At 42.6% G+C, this 19,435-nt stretch overlaps 1 protein-coding gene and 1 long non-coding RNA gene across 3 annotated transcripts in view; one reads left to right on the forward strand and one right to left on the reverse strand.

Moving 5' to 3' along the window:
* The window catches only part of PGR (progesterone receptor), an 83,054-nt gene extending 67,684 nt beyond the window's left edge, over positions 1–15,370 (reverse strand). For both annotated transcript variants that reach the window (XM_064288840.1, XM_003415596.4), the window contains exons 1-2: positions 13,710–15,370; positions 12,294–12,445 (exon numbers count right to left, since the gene is read on the reverse strand). In XM_064288840.1, the coding sequence (XP_064144910.1) occupies positions 12,294–12,445; positions 13,710–15,370 (1,813 nt within the window). The remainder of the gene's footprint in view (positions 1–12,293; positions 12,446–13,709) is intronic.
* Positions 15,371–16,012: 642 nt separating this feature from the next.
* Positions 16,013–18,799, forward strand: LOC104846381 (uncharacterized). The gene is made up of 3 exons (XR_775873.2): positions 16,013–16,092; positions 17,214–17,281; positions 18,591–18,799. It is a non-coding gene; the product is annotated as an uncharacterized LOC104846381 (long non-coding RNA).
* Positions 18,800–19,435: the final 636 nt, after the last annotated feature.

A 19,435-nucleotide genomic window follows, 5' to 3' on the forward strand; every position in this document is an offset into this window, starting at 1 on the left:
CCCTTAACAACACAAACACTGCTAGAGATTTGTAAATTTTAAGTTTTTTTTTTTTCTTAATTTAATATTTTTTGATCTGATATTTAGGCAGGATTTACACCCCTGCCTCCTGTCCCTGTAATTAAAGTAAACACCAAGTTAGCTGCTCCCTACCTATGCTTCCACAATTTTGAACTCATACCTCTCTTATCAAAATTACTAGACTGTATTTTAATAATGTGTTAAAATGTCTGTCTCCCTAAGTCATGAAGTTGGCCTTTTCTTTTTGTATGAATATATAAATAAACAATTGAGTGAACCGACAAGCGAGAACTTCTCAATTCTCAGAAGTTATGCTGTGCACAAAAGACTAAATTATTTCAATATCTCAGTAAGTATATTATGGGAATATAATCTCTACAATTTGAAGTTAAAGTATATCTCATCAACCATGTATCAGCTCTCCAGGTGTTCTCTCTGACCCAAATGCATCTAATCTCTGTGCAAATCCACTTCGTATGGTGCTCTGAGGCTAATCCTATCCAAATACTTTCGGTATCATTCCTTCACTTAATAATCATATACTTCCTACTTGTTTAGGTCAAAATTTTTCCATCTCCATTTTCTTCTCTCTCTTATTTTTTTAATGTAGCTTTCATAGCCTTCTTTTCAAGTTGGCTCCAATCTACCCACTGAACACATTGCTTTCTGCCACCTCCCTGGCTCAAGTCCCTAGTGCACCATGCCCAGATTGTTTCCTTGGCCTCTGAGTTTCCCTGCCTCAATCCTTCCTATACGCTGCTGATACATTAATTTTCCTCAAGTATATATATATATATATATATATATATATATATATATATATATTTTTTATAGATTTCAGTATGTCACTGGACTGCTCAAAAATCTTTAGGAACTTTTCACTCTCTACTGAATTAATTGCAAACACCATGTTTTGTCATTCCACATTTCTCTGACCTTCTGTTCAGTAACACTTCCCACCATTTCTTCATGGCAGAAGTTCCTAACTTTTTTTGGGGGGGGAGGGGTGTTATGGATTGAATTGTGTCCCCCCAAAATGTATGTCAACTTGGCTAGGGCATGATTTCCAGTATCGTGTGACTGTCTACCATTTTGTCAGCTGATGTGATTTTTCCATGTGTTGTAAATCCTACCTCTATGATGTTAACGAGGCAGGATTAGAGACAGTTATGTTAATGAGGCAGGACTCAGTCTACAAGGTTAGGTTGTGTCTTAATCTCTTTTGAGATATAAAAGACGGAAGCAAGCAGAGAGATGTGGGGACCTCATATCATCAAGAAACAAGAGCGAGGAGAATAACGCATCCTTTGGACCCGAGGCCCCTGTGCTGAGAAGCTCCCTGACCAGGGAAGGCTGATGACAAGGACCTTTCTCCCAGAGCCTTCCCCTGGAGCTGGCACCCTGAATTAGGACTTCTAGCCTCCTAGATTGTGGAGAATGAATTTCTCTTTGTTAAAGCCATATATTTGTGGTATTTCTGTTATAGAAGCACTATATAAGTATGACAGAATTTGGTATCAATAGAGTGGGGTGCTGCTCTAACAGAAAAAATGTGGAGGCAGTTTTGAAACTGTGAATGGGTAGAAGCTGGAAGAGTTTTAAAGTGCCCACTAGTAAAAGTCTTGATTGTCTTGAAGAGACTGTTGGTGGAATTATGGAAATCAAAGACAATTCTGGTGAGGACTCAGAAAGAAGTGAGGAGGGCTTTTACACTGGAGATGGTGCAGACGGTGAGAGGCAACAGCAGAAAACTAGCAGCAGAACCCGATCAGTGAGAGAAAGCACAGGAGCCAACCCACAGAGCAAGAGAGCTGAGTGTCTTTGCACAGTAGGCTTCCTGGTGGAGTGGGGCACCTCCAGACACTTATCAGTGGAGCTAGGCTTGCTGACCAATGGAGCAAGAGAGCTGAGTGCCTTCTGACCGAAGTTTACTGGTAGAGTTGGGTGCCTCCAGGCACTTATCGGTGGAGTTACAAAGCTTTGGAACACTTGCCCTAGCAAGGCAGACACAGGCAGTTATGTCCAAGGGGCCGAGAAGCCAAGGAACCAGGAAGCAGAAGCTGAAGAGACAAGGAATATAGAAAGCAGAGCTGCCTCTGTCTCAAAGGGTGGAGTCGTTATTCAGATGGACTAGGAGAATGGGGCCACCCAAGTTTGAGGGAGTGGAGTTGCCATTCCAGTGGGCCTGGAAGGTGAAGCTGAACCAAGGGGCCTCTACTCGGAATCCAGAGTGTGTGGCCAACACCCAGAGTCTGGAGGGCAGGGCCATTGCCTAACAGGTCTCAGAGAACAGAGGATTATTTAGCTAATGTAATATCTTTTACTGACTTGCTTGGTGCCTGTTATCCCTTCTTTCCCTCCAATTTCTCCCACTTGTAATGGAAATGTCTAGCTTGTACCTGTTCCACCATTGTACTTTGGAAGCAGATAACTTGTATTCTAGATTTCACAGATGAAGGGGAATTTTTGGATTTTAGAATTGGAGTTGATTTAAGACTTTTGCTGAAATGATGGGGTGAATGTGTTTTACCTGTGGCAAAGACATGAATTTTAGGGGGCCAAAGGGTGGAATGTTATGGATTGAATTGTGTCCCCCCAAAATATGTGTCAACTTGGCTGGGCCGTGATTCCAGTATTGTGTGATTGTCCACCATTTTGTCAGCAATTGTGATTTTCCTATGTATCGTAAATCCTACCTTTATGTTAATGAAGCAGGATTAGAGACAGTTATGTCAGTGAGGCAGGACTCAATCTATAAGATTAGGCTATGTCTTAAATTAATCTCTTTTGAGACATAAAGCAGGGAAGCAAGCAGAGAGATGTGGGGACCTCATATCACCAAGAAACAAGAGGCAGAAGAATAGCACCTCCTTTGGGCCCAGGTCCCTGTGATGAGAAGCTCCTCTACTGGGGAAGACTGATGACAAGGACCTTCTCCCAGAGCTGACACAGGCAAAAGCCTTTCCCTGGAGCTGGCACCCAGAATTCTAGCCTCCTAGGCTGTGAGAAAATAAATTTTTCTTTGTTAAAGCCATTCACTTGTGCTACTTCCGTTATGGCAGCACTAGATAACTAAGACAGGGGGAGGTTATTAAACTTTTTGGAAATCTGAGGAAAGTGATGTTCATTCAATGCCCACTCAATACCAAAAGTTAACATAATAACAAGGATTTCTTGGATCCCTGACTATGTTTCATGGTTTAGGCAAATTGTACTTGTGCTCATTCTGTGCTTTTTAACAGCCCTTATCTCAACTCTTGCTATCAAAATATTACACATTTTTAGCAGTCCATCTAACATAATATCTTCTCTACAAAAGCATTTTTTAATCTCCCTAATTAAATGCCATCTTTTCCCCGTGAAATCCAAACCACATTCATCTTGTACTACTTACACTGATTTAAGCAATTGTATTATTTCCCTGATGGGATTGAAAACTCAATGAGGGTAGGAATTGTGGTTACTTATTTTTGGTATCCCTCTGCAGAACACAACATGGTAAGAAGATTCCAACTCATAGCGACCTTATAAGACAGAGTAGAACTGCCCCATAGAGTTTCCAAGGAGTGCTTGGTGAATTTGAACTGCTGACCTTTTTGGTTAGCAGCCGTGGCACTTAACTGCTATCCCACGAGGGTTTCCTTATTAAGCATAGTAAGAGTAAATAAAAATAGATGTTTAATAAACATTTATTGTAATTTTCAGGGCTGTTGCACTGCAAAACTCAACCAAGCACCACTCTCACCATAGTCTGTGAATTTATTTCTTAGTACATATCCATAATCTCTTAGCTACAACCCTTTGGGCTAGATGTGTTTCAGACTTCAGAATTGTTTGGATTTTAGAAAGATGATACAGAGCAACACATTAACACTTCTGCTGTAAAATGTAAGAGTATTCACACAATCTATAAAATTTTCTCATGTGAGCACGAGTCAGCTCTTGCTGCCAAATGAATTCAGGCCAGGTCAGGTATTGCTGACAAGTGATTTATGATAAAACTTTTTGTTTGCAGAGCTTTTTGGAGAGTGAGATTGTGAGTGAAGAATTGTGGGCCTGTGTCAGTTCTTGAATCTAATCAGGTTGGATTTCTTAACTCATGGTGCAGGGTGACCTCAAGCTTTTTTTCTTCAATTTTTCTGCCATCTGTGTCATTCTTTGTTGGTCTCTCTCAACTTCCTTGGGTACCTACAGGTCGAAAGCGGCACACTATAGCTAGTAGACAGCACTAGGAGAGCAGAGGCTAGCTGAGCTTGATACAGCCAGCATGGAGCCAAGTCGGGCACCAGGTTGATGTGTAATCACCAAATACTTGCTTAAAGAAGGAATGAATAAATACAAAGCATACCATCAGAACATGGAAGTTCCCCATTATCCCAGTTTGGTGTATATAAATACATATTTTTATCAGTTTATATACCTAGCAATGCCAAACAGGTGCAAATATTTTTCTCCAAATAAGGTCATTGTTTGTTTTTTCACAAGCCATATTATCTTTGATACCTTTCACGTCCGTAACATAAGGAGTTAGCACAATCTTTTTAAGGTCACAGAGTATTCCACTGCAAGGGTATACCAAAATTTATTAGTCTCTTCTTAGGGGATATTTGGATTGCTTTCAGCTCCTCACAGTCTCCTGGACGTGTCTCTACAAATCTCCGGAATTTTTCTGAGTAACACAAATAGAATTGTTGGGTCAAAATAATGCATACTTCTAATAGATCATACCAAATTGCCTTCGAACCCTCAAATTACTATCATTTTTTTATCAATATGTTGGAATGCCCATTATTATTTTAATCAGTAATAATTATTAGTGAATCAAGCATTTTTCATACTTCTATAGAATCATTTGCTCATTTTTCTTCTTGATTCTTGTCTTTTTCTTGGTGGTTTGTAAGAATACATTGTACATTATGAACACCATCAATATCAAAATGATGTTAATAATATACAAAGTGTTCTTACAAACCACTAAGACAAGTATCAGGAAGAAATACACACACACACACACACACACACACCCAAATCCTACCCTCATAGTTTTTAATCCCATCAGGGAATTATATTATAAATAATGTCCCAATTTATTGTCTGTCACTTGACTTTATGAACTTTTTTGTCATATAGAACAAGAATGAAATTTATTATGTAGCAAGGTCTACCAAATTTGTTTTTAAATTATGAATTTCAAGTCATGATTAGAATGTTTTACCACTGCAAGATTATAAACACATTGTTGTTGTTCTTAGGTCCCCATCCAGTCAACTTTTGACTTATGGCAATCCCACCTGACAGAGTAGAACTACCCCATAGGGTTTTTCAGGCTGTAATCATTACAGGAACAGATTTCCAGGTCTTGCTCCTGTAGAGCTGCTGAGGACCAAAAGTAGAATTGTTTGGTTTGCACAAGGGCTCCTTTATAAATACGTACATACATCTTTTTGTACTTTTAGAGTTTCTTTACTTTTTAAAATCACTTAAATTGCTTCCTTAAAAAACAAGAACAAAACCCTATAAATTGTTGACACACCTAAAGGCTTTTTTCAACCGGTAGTTCCAAGACCATTTATTGAATAATCCGACTAAAAAGAAAACCTTCTTAACTTACATCTATATATTTTTAAAGGTGTGAATAAGTCTTAGCTTCAATAAACCACCTTTCATAACAATTGGAGAACAAAATAAATAATCTTCATCAGAGGTGCCTATTATTTTGGGTGTTACTTAATTTCTGAGCCTATATTTACACACCTATAAAGTGGGAATGACAAATTCAACTTTGTAAGATTGTTGTGAAGAATAAAACTAATGAACATAAAGCATTTAGCCACAGTTTCTATTACAAATATGAAATCAGTAGTGACAGTTATTGGCACTTTCTTCCCCGATCCAGGTCTGTACCACACAATTTAATCAGGTACTGAACTGTAGTGCTGTTTGTTATCCAGTCACTCCCACAGGCACTGCACGCTGCTTGAAATCAAGGGCTGTCCCTTTACTGTAAAGGTAGTGCCTGGTAGAAGTTAAGAGCACGGGCTCCAGGGCCAGACTTCTTGGAGCTGAGCTCTGCCCTAATGCTCACTAACTACATGAACCTCACTTATAAAATGAGGACAATAAAAGCTACCTCACAGGATTGTTGCAAGGGTTAGATGAGTTAGTGCAGGTAGAGGTATTAGAAGAGTACTTGAATTTAATAAATAATAAATGATCATCATTATATCTACACTTCAGTTTTTACATTTTCTACAAATGTTACAGCACAGTTTTGAGCTCATGGCCCATACTCAACTACTTATCTATTCAATCTCATTAAAAAATCACTTTATCACACAAGAGTAAATAACATTGGAAGTATTTGCTTTTTCTGGAAAAATGACTGAGTACTATGCTTTAAGAAAAAAAGTATATGATTCCTTAAAATAGCATATAAAGTATTCTTTGATGGTTACGAGAGTGGGGAGGGAGAGAGGGAGGGAGAGAGGCTTTCACTAATTAGATAGTTTATAAGAACTATTTTAGGTGAAGGTTTCTTTTCTCTTTACTTCTTCTCTCTTCTGTCACACACAGTACAAGAGAGATCAGCACAACTGGACTAAACCAAAAGCAAAGAAGTTCCCTGAATAAACTGAATATTTTGCCCCCAGCGTAGCAGCGGCAGGGGTTTGGGGACCACGGTTTCAGGGACTTATAAGTCAACTGGCATAATAAAATCTATTAAGAAAACATTCTGCATCCCACTTTGGAGAGTGGCGTTTAGCGTCTTAAACACTAGCAAGCAGCCATCTAAGATGCATCAACTGGTCTCAACCTACCTGGAGGAAAGGAAAATGAAGAACACCAAAGACACAGGGTAACAATGACTCCAAGAGACAGAAAGGACCACACAAGCCAGAGACTACATCATCCTGAGACCAGAAGAACTAGATGGTGCCCAGCTACAACCGATGACTGCCCTGACAGGGAACACAACAACCCCTGAGGGAGCAGGGGAGCAGTGGGATGCAGACCCCAAATTCTCATAAAAAACCAGACTCAATGTCTGCCTGAGACTAGAAAGACCTCAGAGGTCATGGTCCCCAGACCTTCTGTTAGCCCAAGACAGGAACCATTCCTAAAGTTAACTCTTCAGACAGGGATTGGACTAGACTATGGGATAGACAATGATACTGGTGAAGAATGAGCTTCTTGGATCAAGTAGACACATGAGACTAGGGAGATGAGAGGGTAGAGAGAGGGTCAGAAGCTGGCTGAATGGCCTCGAAAAGAAATAGAGGAGGGATAGAGTGTGTTGTCTCATTAGGGGGAGAGCAGTTAGGAATATATAGCAAGGTGTTTATAAATTTTTGTATGAGAGTCCAACTTGATTTGTAAACTTTCACTTAAACCACAATAAAAATTAAAAAAAAAATGTCGTATAAAGTATATAACATAAGGAGCTAAGGCAGTAGAGAATGATACCAAAAACCTAAGTTAATAACATCTTATAAACATTGAGCATGAAAATTTACTTCTTTCCTTTCTAGGAAACAAAAGGAAAACACAGGAGACAGAAGGAGCCCTGATGGTGCTACAGTTAAATACTTGGCTGCTAACTGAAAGATTGGTGGTTTGAACCCACCTAGCAGTTGCACGGAAGATCTGGTGAGCTGCCTGCGTAAAGATCAAAGCCTAGAAAACTATATGGGGCAACTCTACTCTGTCACATGGGTTCACTATGAGCTCAAAATCTACTTCACAGAACCTAATAACGGCAACATAAAAGGAAGCATAACTTTTCATCAGGGGAGAAATTGTTTTCTCCTGATGATAAATTATAAGATATGCCTTATACTGTTTATTATACTAGGGACACCCAGCAACATGAAAGATGCTGTGCTCATCTACCCTTCTAAAAATTAGGTATATATGAAAGATCTACAAAGTATTTGGCTTCCCACTGTTCTAACTAAATCAGAGTGGAGTATAAAAACTCCAAGAGGGAGTAAAATGCCAAGAGGGAGTAAATGATTACTGCGGCTATTCTGGAAACCCTGATGGTGTAGCGGTTAAGTGCTACTGGCTGTTAACCGAAAAAAGGTTGGCAGTTAGAATGGACCAGGTGCTCCTTGGAAACTCTATGGGGCAATTCTACTCTGTCCTATAAGGTCGCTACAGGTCAGAATCGACTCAACAGCAATGGGTTTGGCTTTTTTTTTTTTTGGTGACTATTAAAAAAAAAAATTTTTTTTTTTTTTTTTATTCTGGAGTCTCTGTCAAGTATAAATAATTTCAATGGGCCCTTTAAAGAAGTTACTGATGGAAGATCCCCTGGAGTTATTATTTTGCTGACAAAGAGTTTTATAACTCAGATGTGATTTTCAGGTGATAAAGTTGACATACTGTTAGAATAATGAGCAGTTGTACTTAAAATTTTGAGATGGTCATCTCTATCATGTCAAAAAGCTGCCAGCAGGTAGAGTCAAGAAAGTGCTTTTAGATTAGCCCAACTACCTGAATAAGCACTTGATTGAGACTTAAGAATTTCCTGTCATAATGCAGTAGTATTTTAAAAAAGTATATTGGCTGATAATTCTTTGCTCAAATATTATCTCAAATGGAAGTGTAAGCTAAATAAACAGACAAAAGTAGAGCTGCTCTGGGCTGAAGAAAGAAAGGGACTGAAGGCTTAAGAAGCACAATTTGAAAATTAGTCCCTTTTAAGATACCATGCTTCTGCCTGGAAATTATGAGGTAATTATTATTTTCCCGTTCAAATACAGACAATCTGCAGAGACAGCATAGAAGTAGGAACTAAAATATAGATATTGGAGTCCCACTCCCTAGGTTTGAATCTTGGCCTCAACACTTACTACTAACTTGTTTGTATACCAATCTGTAAAATACAGATAATCTTACTGTAGTACTTCCACCCCATAGGACTCTTACAAGGATTAAATGAGTTAGTACTGCACAGAGTCCCTGGGTGGGGCGAACAGTTAACAAGCTTGGTTGCTAACCCAAAGTTTGGAGGTTTGAGTCTACCAGGCCTCAGAAGAAAGGCCTGGCAACCTACTTCTGAAAAATCAACCACTGAAAATCCTGTGGGACACACATGGGGTTGCCACGAATTGGAATCGACTCAGTAGCAACTGGTTTTCAGCGCTGAGCCAGTCACAGTGCTTACAGAAGCATACCAGTAAGAAATGGTGTTCCCTTGGGATCACAATGGTCCCATTCCGTTGTGCATGGGGTTACCATGAGTCCGGGGCTGACGACAACAAAGGCAGCCAACATTTTTTGGACCGACAGGCCATTATTGCTTCATCTGCTTGGAAGCTATCAAGGCAATTCCTGGCTACTTCCTGATTTACTAACTTAAGGGCTATTCAACCATCATATGGCCAATACATTTTTTAGGTTAAACAATTCAGTGAGCTTAAGAGAGATCACTTCCTCAACTCCTACCTCCACTCTGAAAGTGGTTTCTTTTCTCTTTACTTCTTCTCTCTTCTGTCTCACATCAAGGGAAACTCAGCTTTCCTGGATGCCTTTTTTACAGGCTTTATTTTTTTCCCACTCCTAACTTGGAGATGTGTGGAATCTGGCTCTTTGCCCCTGTGTTACCGTGGTTCACGGTGATAATTATAAACACCAATTAATCACCATTTAAAATCCAGTGTTTCTGATTATTAAGATACTTACAAAAGGTTACACCCAGCTCAGTATCTTCCACCAGGAACCTTTTCTAGTCAACCCTACCTAGATCTGGGTACTGCCTTCGTGTCTCCTAGGACATACGAAAATCACCACTTTTGTCATCTCTCCTCTCATCCACCTTACCCCGTTACCAATCTCTGTCCATAAATCTCTGATCTTCTTTTGAAACCTTTGCAATCCCCACTTTATTGTATGTAAACACTGCCCTACACTTCCAGAGTGGCTTCTTTTTCCTCTACCTCTTCTCTCTATGTCATACTGAGAGTAACCCAGCTTTCCCGGGTGAGTTCTTAATAGACTTTATCTTCTTCCACCCCTAACTTTGAAAAGAGGTAGAGAAACTGGCTCTTGGCTTCTGACTATGTGACTATATCACATACTTGTAATCACCCCTACTCTTACATTCTCCTGTAGAATTCACTTATACCTTCTTAGACACTTCATCATTTGGCTCACATTTTTTCCTCCAGTCTTCTCCAATTTTTCTTTGATACTTAAGCCTCATTTGCTGTTGTCAGGGAGGAAGTATAGTGGTTGAGAGCATGAACTCTGGAGTCACACCATCGAGGTATGAATTCTGGCTCTACTACTTCCTAACTGTGTTAACGCACATTAACGTCTTTGGGCCTAAGTTTCCTCATTTGCAAAATGAGAATAACCATAATATCTACATTACTGGTGTTAGCAGCCGTCATATTGGCCACTGACTCACTGCGACCCCGTGTATGATGGAATCAGACTGTTCTGATTCATAGAGTTTTTGTTACTGGTTTTCAGAAGTAGATTGCCAGGCCTTTCTTTCTAATATCTATATTAGAAGGATTGAATGAATTAAAACACTTAAAATAGTCACTGGAACACGGAGAGCACTTAAACATGCCATTTTGTATTTCAGCAGAGCTTCCAGACTAAGACACACTAGAAAGAAATGCCTGCAGAAAAATCAACCAGTGAAAACCCTGTGGATCACAATGGTCTGATCCCCTTGAGTATAGGGTTGCCATGAGTTGGGGGCCAACTCAATGACAACTAACAAGAACAATTACTATTATCCTTTGATAACATTAATATCCTTGTTGATTCTTGGCTTTCAACTGCTGGCCATAATGGCACCAACACATAGTTCTACCTTGAACCAGCTTATCACAAAGTACTACTTTAAGTTTTCAAACCTGGTATTTCTCTCCAAATACAAAAAGTCCTTCCACTCATCTTTCTCATTCCTGAAAACTATCAGAACCTACCCTTTATTCTCTTAAGTCAGTTCTCTTCCATTTCACCCAAACATTAGCAAACTAACTTTATGACCTTTAAATCTCACAATTTCCTAACATGAATATTCAACTCTAGTCAGTCTATTCTCTTCACTCTTCAAATACATATATTTAGAAGCACTTCCCAATGTATGTATCTCTATCATCTGTATCTAACTTATCCTTTAACAACCAAATAAAGTCATTATCTTTCATGAAGTTTTCTCCAACACATTCTAACCTGTGACCACCTCCCTCTTTTCCCCAAACACACAAACTCATAAGCCACACAAACCTCCTGTGCTTTACTGAATCACTTCCCCAGGCATTTAGTGAGCATCTTAAAATCAGAAAACTCTGAAACAGGGAGCATGAAAGCAGACATTCAGATGGTTCGCTCTTCATCTAGGATTGATCTCACCACTCTAGAGGGAACCCCAAACTCCATTGCAGCTGCTTATAAGATACATTTATTGCTAGAATTCAAATGTGAAGTCATCTTTAAATATGTCATCTTTTAACATAAATGTTTGGCTGCTTAGAGTTCGGTGTAGGTACAAAGAGAAATTCAAAAATATTTTCTATGAAAGTTAAAGTCTGAAACATACTATACAAGTCAATCCAAAATCATTAGATAAATATATACCTTAAATGATTTTGAAAAGTAAAAGTTTTACTTAAACAAAATACTTCTTTATAAATTATATTACTGTGATGTCCACATTTTTCATTTGCTTCAAACTTTTTATCCATTTCCTCTTAGACACTTACAAAAATATACTAAGCAATAAAGGAATTAAAAAATTTTGTTTAGAATTACCATTATATAAGTATTACATAAATATGCATGTGGGGAAGAGACAAAATCATGTAGAAAATTGTAACTGAATTCTAGATATGTATATCTAGATATACATACACGTGTATACATATATACAATTTCAACTACTTTTAACATTTTTCTTTTGATCAAAAGTTTAAAATGCTTTGTAAATATAATAGAAATATCAAAAAGACAATTAGCGTAAACTAAGTTTTTAATGTAATAATTAACAAGAGTAGCACCGTTCCTGAGATTATTATGATTTGTGTCTAATACTCAAAGTGTTAGTTCAATATTTGCAATTATTTCTAACCATTTTCAATTTTAACTAATATGAACATAAACACACTGTTAAAACATCATCATGTATTTTAAGTTATAGAGAAATACCGCCGTTTCTTAGAAGAAACAGGGATAATTAAAATCTATAAAATACTAGGTGGTTTCCACTCACAATTTGACCAACAGTAAAGGATCAGGAGGAAAAAGCCTACCTTCCATCGCCCTTTTAAAGAAGACCTTACAGCTCCCACAGGTAAGGACGCCATAATGACAGCCTGAGGCTTCATCCCCACAGATTAAACAAATTTTCTGAGGTAATGACTCGAAGCTGTACTGTGGGCTCTGGCTGGCTTCTGAATCCGTCCTTGAAATGCAAAACAAAGTACTTGATTTATTTTTAGGAGTGCCACTATCTAATACTAACGGTTTCTTAACCCAGCATTCAAAGGGGATTTTTAAAAACACAGAGGAGTATATATACATACTTGGAAGACATGCTAACTAAATTTGGTGTAATGGACTCCCTGTAATGGATTCGCCAGACTCCCAGATTATTAGCCATTCATCAGTAACACCCAATATAAAAGCATAATAAATAATAAGTGCATAATTTTCTGCTTGGGGAAACTAAAGTCCATTGGTTTAGGAAAAAAAAATCTTTCTACAAAACTCCTTATATAAAAGCAATTTAGACTTTGACAAATGAAATGCTATGCCTTTCCTGTACTATGGATAACAGTAAACATGGTCATGCTTTAACAATTCAATCCTACATAACATGCTTTCCTTCTGAGTTTTTAAAACTCAGTCTTGTAATGACCGTTTACTTCAACAAGTATATGTTTGTCATTTTAAATTCAAGTATTGTTCAGTGCACTGACACTGTTTTGCCTGCCTATTCACAGCACATAAAACTCCAAACCGAGCATTCTTTTTTCTTTTAAATCTATTACTTCAGAGTGTAACCGAAAATATTTTTGAAAAACTACGACAGAAATTTGTAGGAAATCCGAAACAATATTAGAATACCGTGCACTGCAGGATTGGTACTTAAATTCACAATTTAAACATCTTACACTTAAATTAATTTTAATCTTGCAAATTGAGCTGTTAAGTTTCCAAACCCCTAAAACGGTTCTGCTTTCGGTTCTGGCTGGTCACCTTCCATCAAGTCCCACCCCTCCCGGCGGAACGGTGCCTTAACTGCTCTCCAAGACAGGCATTCCCCGTAAAAGTCCTTCTAAGAAATGACGCATTTCATAAAGCCTCCAAATTTCAGCGTCCTTTCTGCTCAGCGAGGCTACAGGGGACCTAGCGTGACGCGGCACATTTTAAATCAGGGCTGGTCCTGCTTCGAGATCTCTTAGATTTGTAAGTTTAAAATGCTTCCGGGGATGCACATTCCCAAACTGGCATATCCTGAGCCCCCTGTTTATTCCCCAAAAGAGTGAAGGGACGAGGTAAGAAGGGAGGCAAGCTGCCCGCGCGTGCCGCGCCCCGGCCGCCCACTCCCTCGCGGGTACCCCAGGGAGATGGAGCGTAGCGTGGCGGATCCCCGCAGGCAGCGGCAAGCGGGCGGGACCTCTACACACGCGACTTGCCAGCGCGCGCCCGCCCCGGGCCCTCACCTCAGGTAGTTGAGATATGGCGGGTACACCTGTGGAAGGCCCTCCTTGAGCACAGCGGCCTGGTAGCCGAGCTGCGGGATCCCGTTGAGGCCGAGCGGCGGATAGAGCGCGGGGACCGCCCCGGCGGCGGCGACGGCGGCTGAGGCGGCCGAGGTGGAGGGCAAGCCGTCTCGCGGGTGCAGGCAGACGCCAGCGCCAGGCGCCTTGCAGGGCGGCGTCGCGAACGGACTCTGCTGGGGCGGCGCGCCCTCCGCTTTGTACAGGATGCACTCTAGGGTCGACCCCGACGAGGACGCAGACGAGATGGAGGCACTGGCGGCCGTCGCCGCCAATAGCGCTTCCGCGGGTCTGGACGACGGTGCTCGCGGCGGCGGCAGAGGCGGCGGCGGTGGCGCCAGCTGGAAATCCGGGAAGGCGGAGGCTTGGGAACCGGCCACCAGGTAGGGACGCGGGGGGCGCAAGGCGGCCTCGGCTCCTTCTTCCTCCTCCTTGATCTTCAGGGCTGGCGGCTGAAAGTCGCCGTAGAGCGGGAAAACGTCACCCTTGGGCTCAGCGTCCGGCGGGTATGCGCAGTCGGGGAAGTCGACGCCGGCGCCGGGGGTGGACGAGGCCGAGGGCGAGCCCCTTGGCGGGACGAAGGCGCTGGCGACCGCGGCACCGCTGTCGTAGCTCTCCCCCTCCAGCAACTGCCGGGTCCGAGTGCGGGCTGCCAGGAAGGCCGGGTTGAGCGGCACGATGGGCACGTGGATGAAATCCACCACCGTGGTGGCCATCGGGGAGCGCGCGGGCGCCGCCGGCGCATCCTGCTCCGCCAGGGTGACCCTGGACGCCAAAAAGCGGGAATCTTCCTTGGGTACGAGGGCGACGCTTCCTGCGGTCGCCCCAGGCGCAGTGGCCGCGGCTCCTCCTCCGGCCGCTGTGCTTCCCAGAGCCCGGGGTTTGCCTTTCAGAAGCGGACTCGCGGAGCCCTGGGACTCGGAGCCATCCTCCTCCTCGGCCTCCACCATAGAAGGCTGCGGAGACGGCTTCACAGGGGCCCCGGGCCACTGAGGGCCCCCAGGAGTCGGAGGCAGCAGCTGCTGGGACGGCGACAGCTCCCTGTGCATCACCTTGTGGGGTGCCGCCGCCCCTGAGTGGTCGCCAACCTTGCCCCCGGGCCGACTCATGAGCAAAGGCAACGCCCCCTGGGTGGCGGGAGCAGCACGAGGGTCTTCGGGAAGCTCAGGGCTAAACATGCACCAAGGGCTGGTTGCCTCGCAGGCAGGAGGGCTGGCGTGGCTGTGTCCAGGACCGGGGGTCGCCAGCAACGTGTCTAAGACGCTGTCCAGCAGCCCACTGTCCTTTTTGGGGGGTCTAGAGCTGCGTCCTCCAGCACCCCCTGCGGCTTCCGCTCCGGGATATGGGTCCTCCACGTCCGACAGCGGCTGCTGGTTCGGCGTGCTCGCTTCGGGGGGGTTTTGTCCCTGGCAGGGCTGAGGGAAGAGCAGCCCGTCCAGGGAGATGGGTATTGCCGAGGCTACCGGCGGGTCGTCCGAGGTCTGGCTCTCCTGGAAGGGGCCAGCATCGGAGCGACCCAGCAGGGGGGATCTAACCTGGGTTGGGGAGGGCGCGCCGCCCGCCACGTGAGGAGCCCGAGGATCCTTTGCCTTCGGCTCAGTCATGACGACCGGGTCTCCACTTTTCTCCTCCTCCTCCGACACAAGGGAGGAGGGAAAAAGGAAGGAGGAGGGGGTGTCGGGAATATAGGAACAAGGGGAGGAGAAAATGGGAGTTGAATTTGGCTGGACCTGGGGGATCTCCACCTCCTGGGTCTCGAGGGGGCGGTGCTGGTCAGCGCCTGCCCTTGCCCTCCGACCGGTCCGCAGAAGTAGGGTGGCTGTCGTCCGGTCCCTGCGGTGAGTGGGAGAGCAAGGGAGACGGTAGTTGTAGGGATCTCGCCTTCTAACTGGGAGAGTTCTCCAAGAGTTGTCAGGCTCCCGTCCGAGGACGGAAGGTAGAGAATACTCAATAAGTCCCGCACTGGCTTGGCCGCGGCTGAGAAAGCGATTAGACAGGGCTGTTTCTCCCGGTTTCAAACCCGTGCGAGCTGTGTGGCTCCCAGTACTTCTCTCTCCGTTTCTTTCCACTTCTCACTAGAACACCGGGACTAGTCGGACCTCTCGGCACAGCTTGATCTCAGAGACAGCAGTGCTTCTGCCGGCTCCCTATAGCGACAACCGTCTCTGTGGCGCTCGCAGTTTTTGGCAGTCCAGGAAGACGAGCCGCCTTTGGCTGCAGATTCCACCCAAATGCCAGTTATTCTCATTGAGAACGCTACCCATAGACCATAGTCCTCGCACACCCAATACTACAGGGCTTAATTCGAGTAGTGACAACCAACCAGGTACTGGTCCCGAGGCTTTCTAACAACGCCTCCTTCCTCTCCGGGAGGCCCCGCCCGAGGCTCCTCCCCACCCCAATGAAGGATCGAGTCTGAAACTCTGGAATTAGGATTCCCATCCGTTTGCTAGTCTGAATTCCACTCTTTGAATAGCTGGTAGAATGGAACCCCATAAGCATATTAGATTTTGTACGACCAATTAAGAATTATGCCCTAACTGGAAAAAAGGAGCTCTAGTGGTGCAGTGGTTAAAGCGCTCGGCTGCTAACCAAGAAGCCTGCGGTTGGAACACACCCGCCGCTGCACCAGAGTAAGATGTGGCAAGTCTTCTTGTTTAAAGATTACAGCCTTGGTTAGGGCAGTTCTTCTCTGTCCGGTAGGGTTGCTATGAGTTGGAATGGACTGGAGGGCAGTGGGTTTGGTTTCAGCTTAACTGGAAAAACAAATGAACTCTTATCAGATGCAGAATTTTATAGCTGTTTCGGGAATTCAATTTTGTAAAGATTTAACATAGAGGAAGACATTAGGCTGTATTATCTTTCAGAATAACTGTATCCAGGATAATCCTAGATACTTTAAAAGAGAACCTCTCCCTTATGACTTCCATAAAAGCGAGTGCTTTCACTACAACTTATATGTCCTGTTCCTCTTGAACAGACCTCACTGTAGCAGTGGAATTTGGGACTGGAAGATAGTTGATAAGACCTCTTCAACAGTGAGGGAAGTTTGGATATTGTGTGCCGTAATTTGTTTGTCCTAAGGAATGCATCCCAATTTTTAACAAATCACACTTTAAGCTCCAGTTTATACCCTGCTATGTCATAAGGTCCTCAGTAGAGATGTTAAATAGTATTTTCTCCCCTCAGCATTCTTTTTCTTAAAAATAATTGTCATTGAGCTTTTTTAAACAGACCACCTCTAAATTCAAGAAGGCACAGTACAGAGAGGGAAGAATAGGGCAATACATACTTTAGATAGAGTCATAAGCTAACAATCTCTATGCTTAACCCAAGACCTTTTGGTGTCCTGTCATCATTTTAAATACACCCTGTTCAAAACAGAATTACTCATTTGGACACTTCCTTACAGGAACTGAAAATCCTATCTGTATTTATGCCTTACAGGTTTGCAGCCAGGTGCAAAGGATACAGAAGAAGATTAGAAGACTCCAGGATGGACAGAGTTGCTAGAGGTAAGGGACCTGGATCCCTGAATCATCTGGGGAAGGGCTACATGAGTGAGAAACAAACCTTATCGTGTCAGGCCACTGGATTTGGCAATTGATTGTTCCAATAATCAGCTTACCCTAAGACTAATTTTAGGAAACCCTGGTGGCGTAGTGGTTAAGTTGCTACGGCTGCTAACCAAAGGGTTGGCAGTTCTAATCCACCAGGGGCTCCTTGGAAACTCTATGGGGCAGTTCTACTCTGTCCTATAGGGTCGCTATGAGTCGGAATCGACTTGACAGCACTGGGTTTGGTTTTTTTGGGTTTAACACTAATTTTAGATATGCAGAAATTAGCCAGGTAGAGGAGAGATGAAGGGAATTCCAAGAAGCAAGTTGTTATGAATTTAATTGTCTCCCCTCCCCACCACCAAAAAAAAAAAAAATACTAATCCTTACACCCAGTGAATGTGACCTTGTTTGGGAAAATAGAGTTTTTCTTTGCAGATGTTATTAATTAAGGTAAAGAAGTCATACGGGAGTAGTGTGAGTCCAAATTCTAATCCCTTCTGAGTGGAGTCTTATAAAAGAGGACAGACATGGAAACAGAGTGACACATACGGAGAAGACAGACACCATATGATGACACAGGCAGTTGCATCTATAAGCAGCAAAGGAGCACCAGGGTTTGCCAGCACCCACCAGAAACTAGGAGAGAGGCATGGGACAATTCCTCTGTCAAAGCCCTCTGAAGGAATTGACACTGCTAATACTCTGATATGTACTTCTAGTCACCAGAACTGTGAGAAATTAAATTCCTGTTCTTTAAAGCCACCCCACTTGTGGCATTTGTTATGGCACCCCTAGGAAGCTAAGGTAGTGTGTTCAAAACCCATTGTTGTCCAGGTGATTCTGACACATTGCGACCCTGTAGGACAGAGTAGCGACCCCATAGGACAGAGTAGAACTACCCCATAGAGTTATCAAGGAGCTCCTGATGGATTGGAATGCCAACCTTACCTTTTGGTTAGCAGCAGAGCTCTTAACCACTGTGCCACCAGGGCTCCATAGCATGTTCATAGGGCATCAAACAGCAGAACACGTTATGGGAACTGCAAGATCATTATGGACAGAGCATGGGGTGTGGGGATGGAAGATGAGGCCAGAGAGGTGAACTAACTTATTTTTATTAATATTGTTGTTATTGCTTTCAAGTTTTCCTCTTCCCAGCCCATCTTAAAAGATTTAACATGCTTTTTTTATTGGGATATAATTCATACATGATAAATTTACCTATTTAATTTGTACAATTCAGTGGTTTTGAATATATTCACAGGGTCGCTATGAGTCGGGATTGCCTTGATGACAACGGGGTACAACCATCACCACTATCAATTCTAGAAGATTTTCATCACCCCCAAAAGAAATTCCATACCCTTTAGCAGCCACTCCCCATTTCTCTCAAGGACTCTAGCTCTGGCAACCACTAATCTACTTTCTGTCCCTATGGATGTACCTATTTTTTTAATAAATAGAATCATACTATATGTGGCCTTTTTGACTGGCTTCTTTCACTTAACATGATGTTTTCAAGGTTCATCGTGTTGTAGCATGTATCAAAAAGTACATTTCTTTTTATTGCCAAATAATATTTCATTGTATGAATGTACCACATTTTATTTACTCATTCATCAATCGATGACTCTTTAGGCCATTTCTACTTTTTGGTTATTATGACTAATGCTACTATGAGCATTCGTTTACAAGTTTTTGTGTGAACATATGTTATGGATTGAATTATGTTTTGTAAAATATGTGTTGTAAGTTCTAACCTCTAAGCCTGTGGTTATGATCCTATTTAGGAATGGGTTGTCTTTGTTATGTTACTGAGGCAGGATTAATATAGGGTGTATCTTGAGTCAATCCCTTTTGAAATATAAAAGAGATTAAACAAGGAAGAGAGAGAAACAGATTTGGGGGAAGAGAGATGCCAAGCCACATAAAGAGCACTTTGGAGCTGAAGCTGAAAAAAGACAAGGACCTTCCTCCACAGTCAACAGAGAGAGAAAATCTTCCTCTAGAGCTGGCACCCTGAATTCAGACTTCTAGCCTCTTAAACTGTGAGAGAATAAATTTTTGTTTGTTAAAGCCATCCACTCGTGGTACTTCTGTTATAGCAGC

The sequence above is a fragment of the Loxodonta africana genome, chromosome 7, assembly GCF_030014295.1.
Source record: "Loxodonta africana isolate mLoxAfr1 chromosome 7, mLoxAfr1.hap2, whole genome shotgun sequence".
Classification (NCBI taxonomy): domain Eukaryota; kingdom Metazoa; phylum Chordata; class Mammalia; order Proboscidea; family Elephantidae; genus Loxodonta; species Loxodonta africana.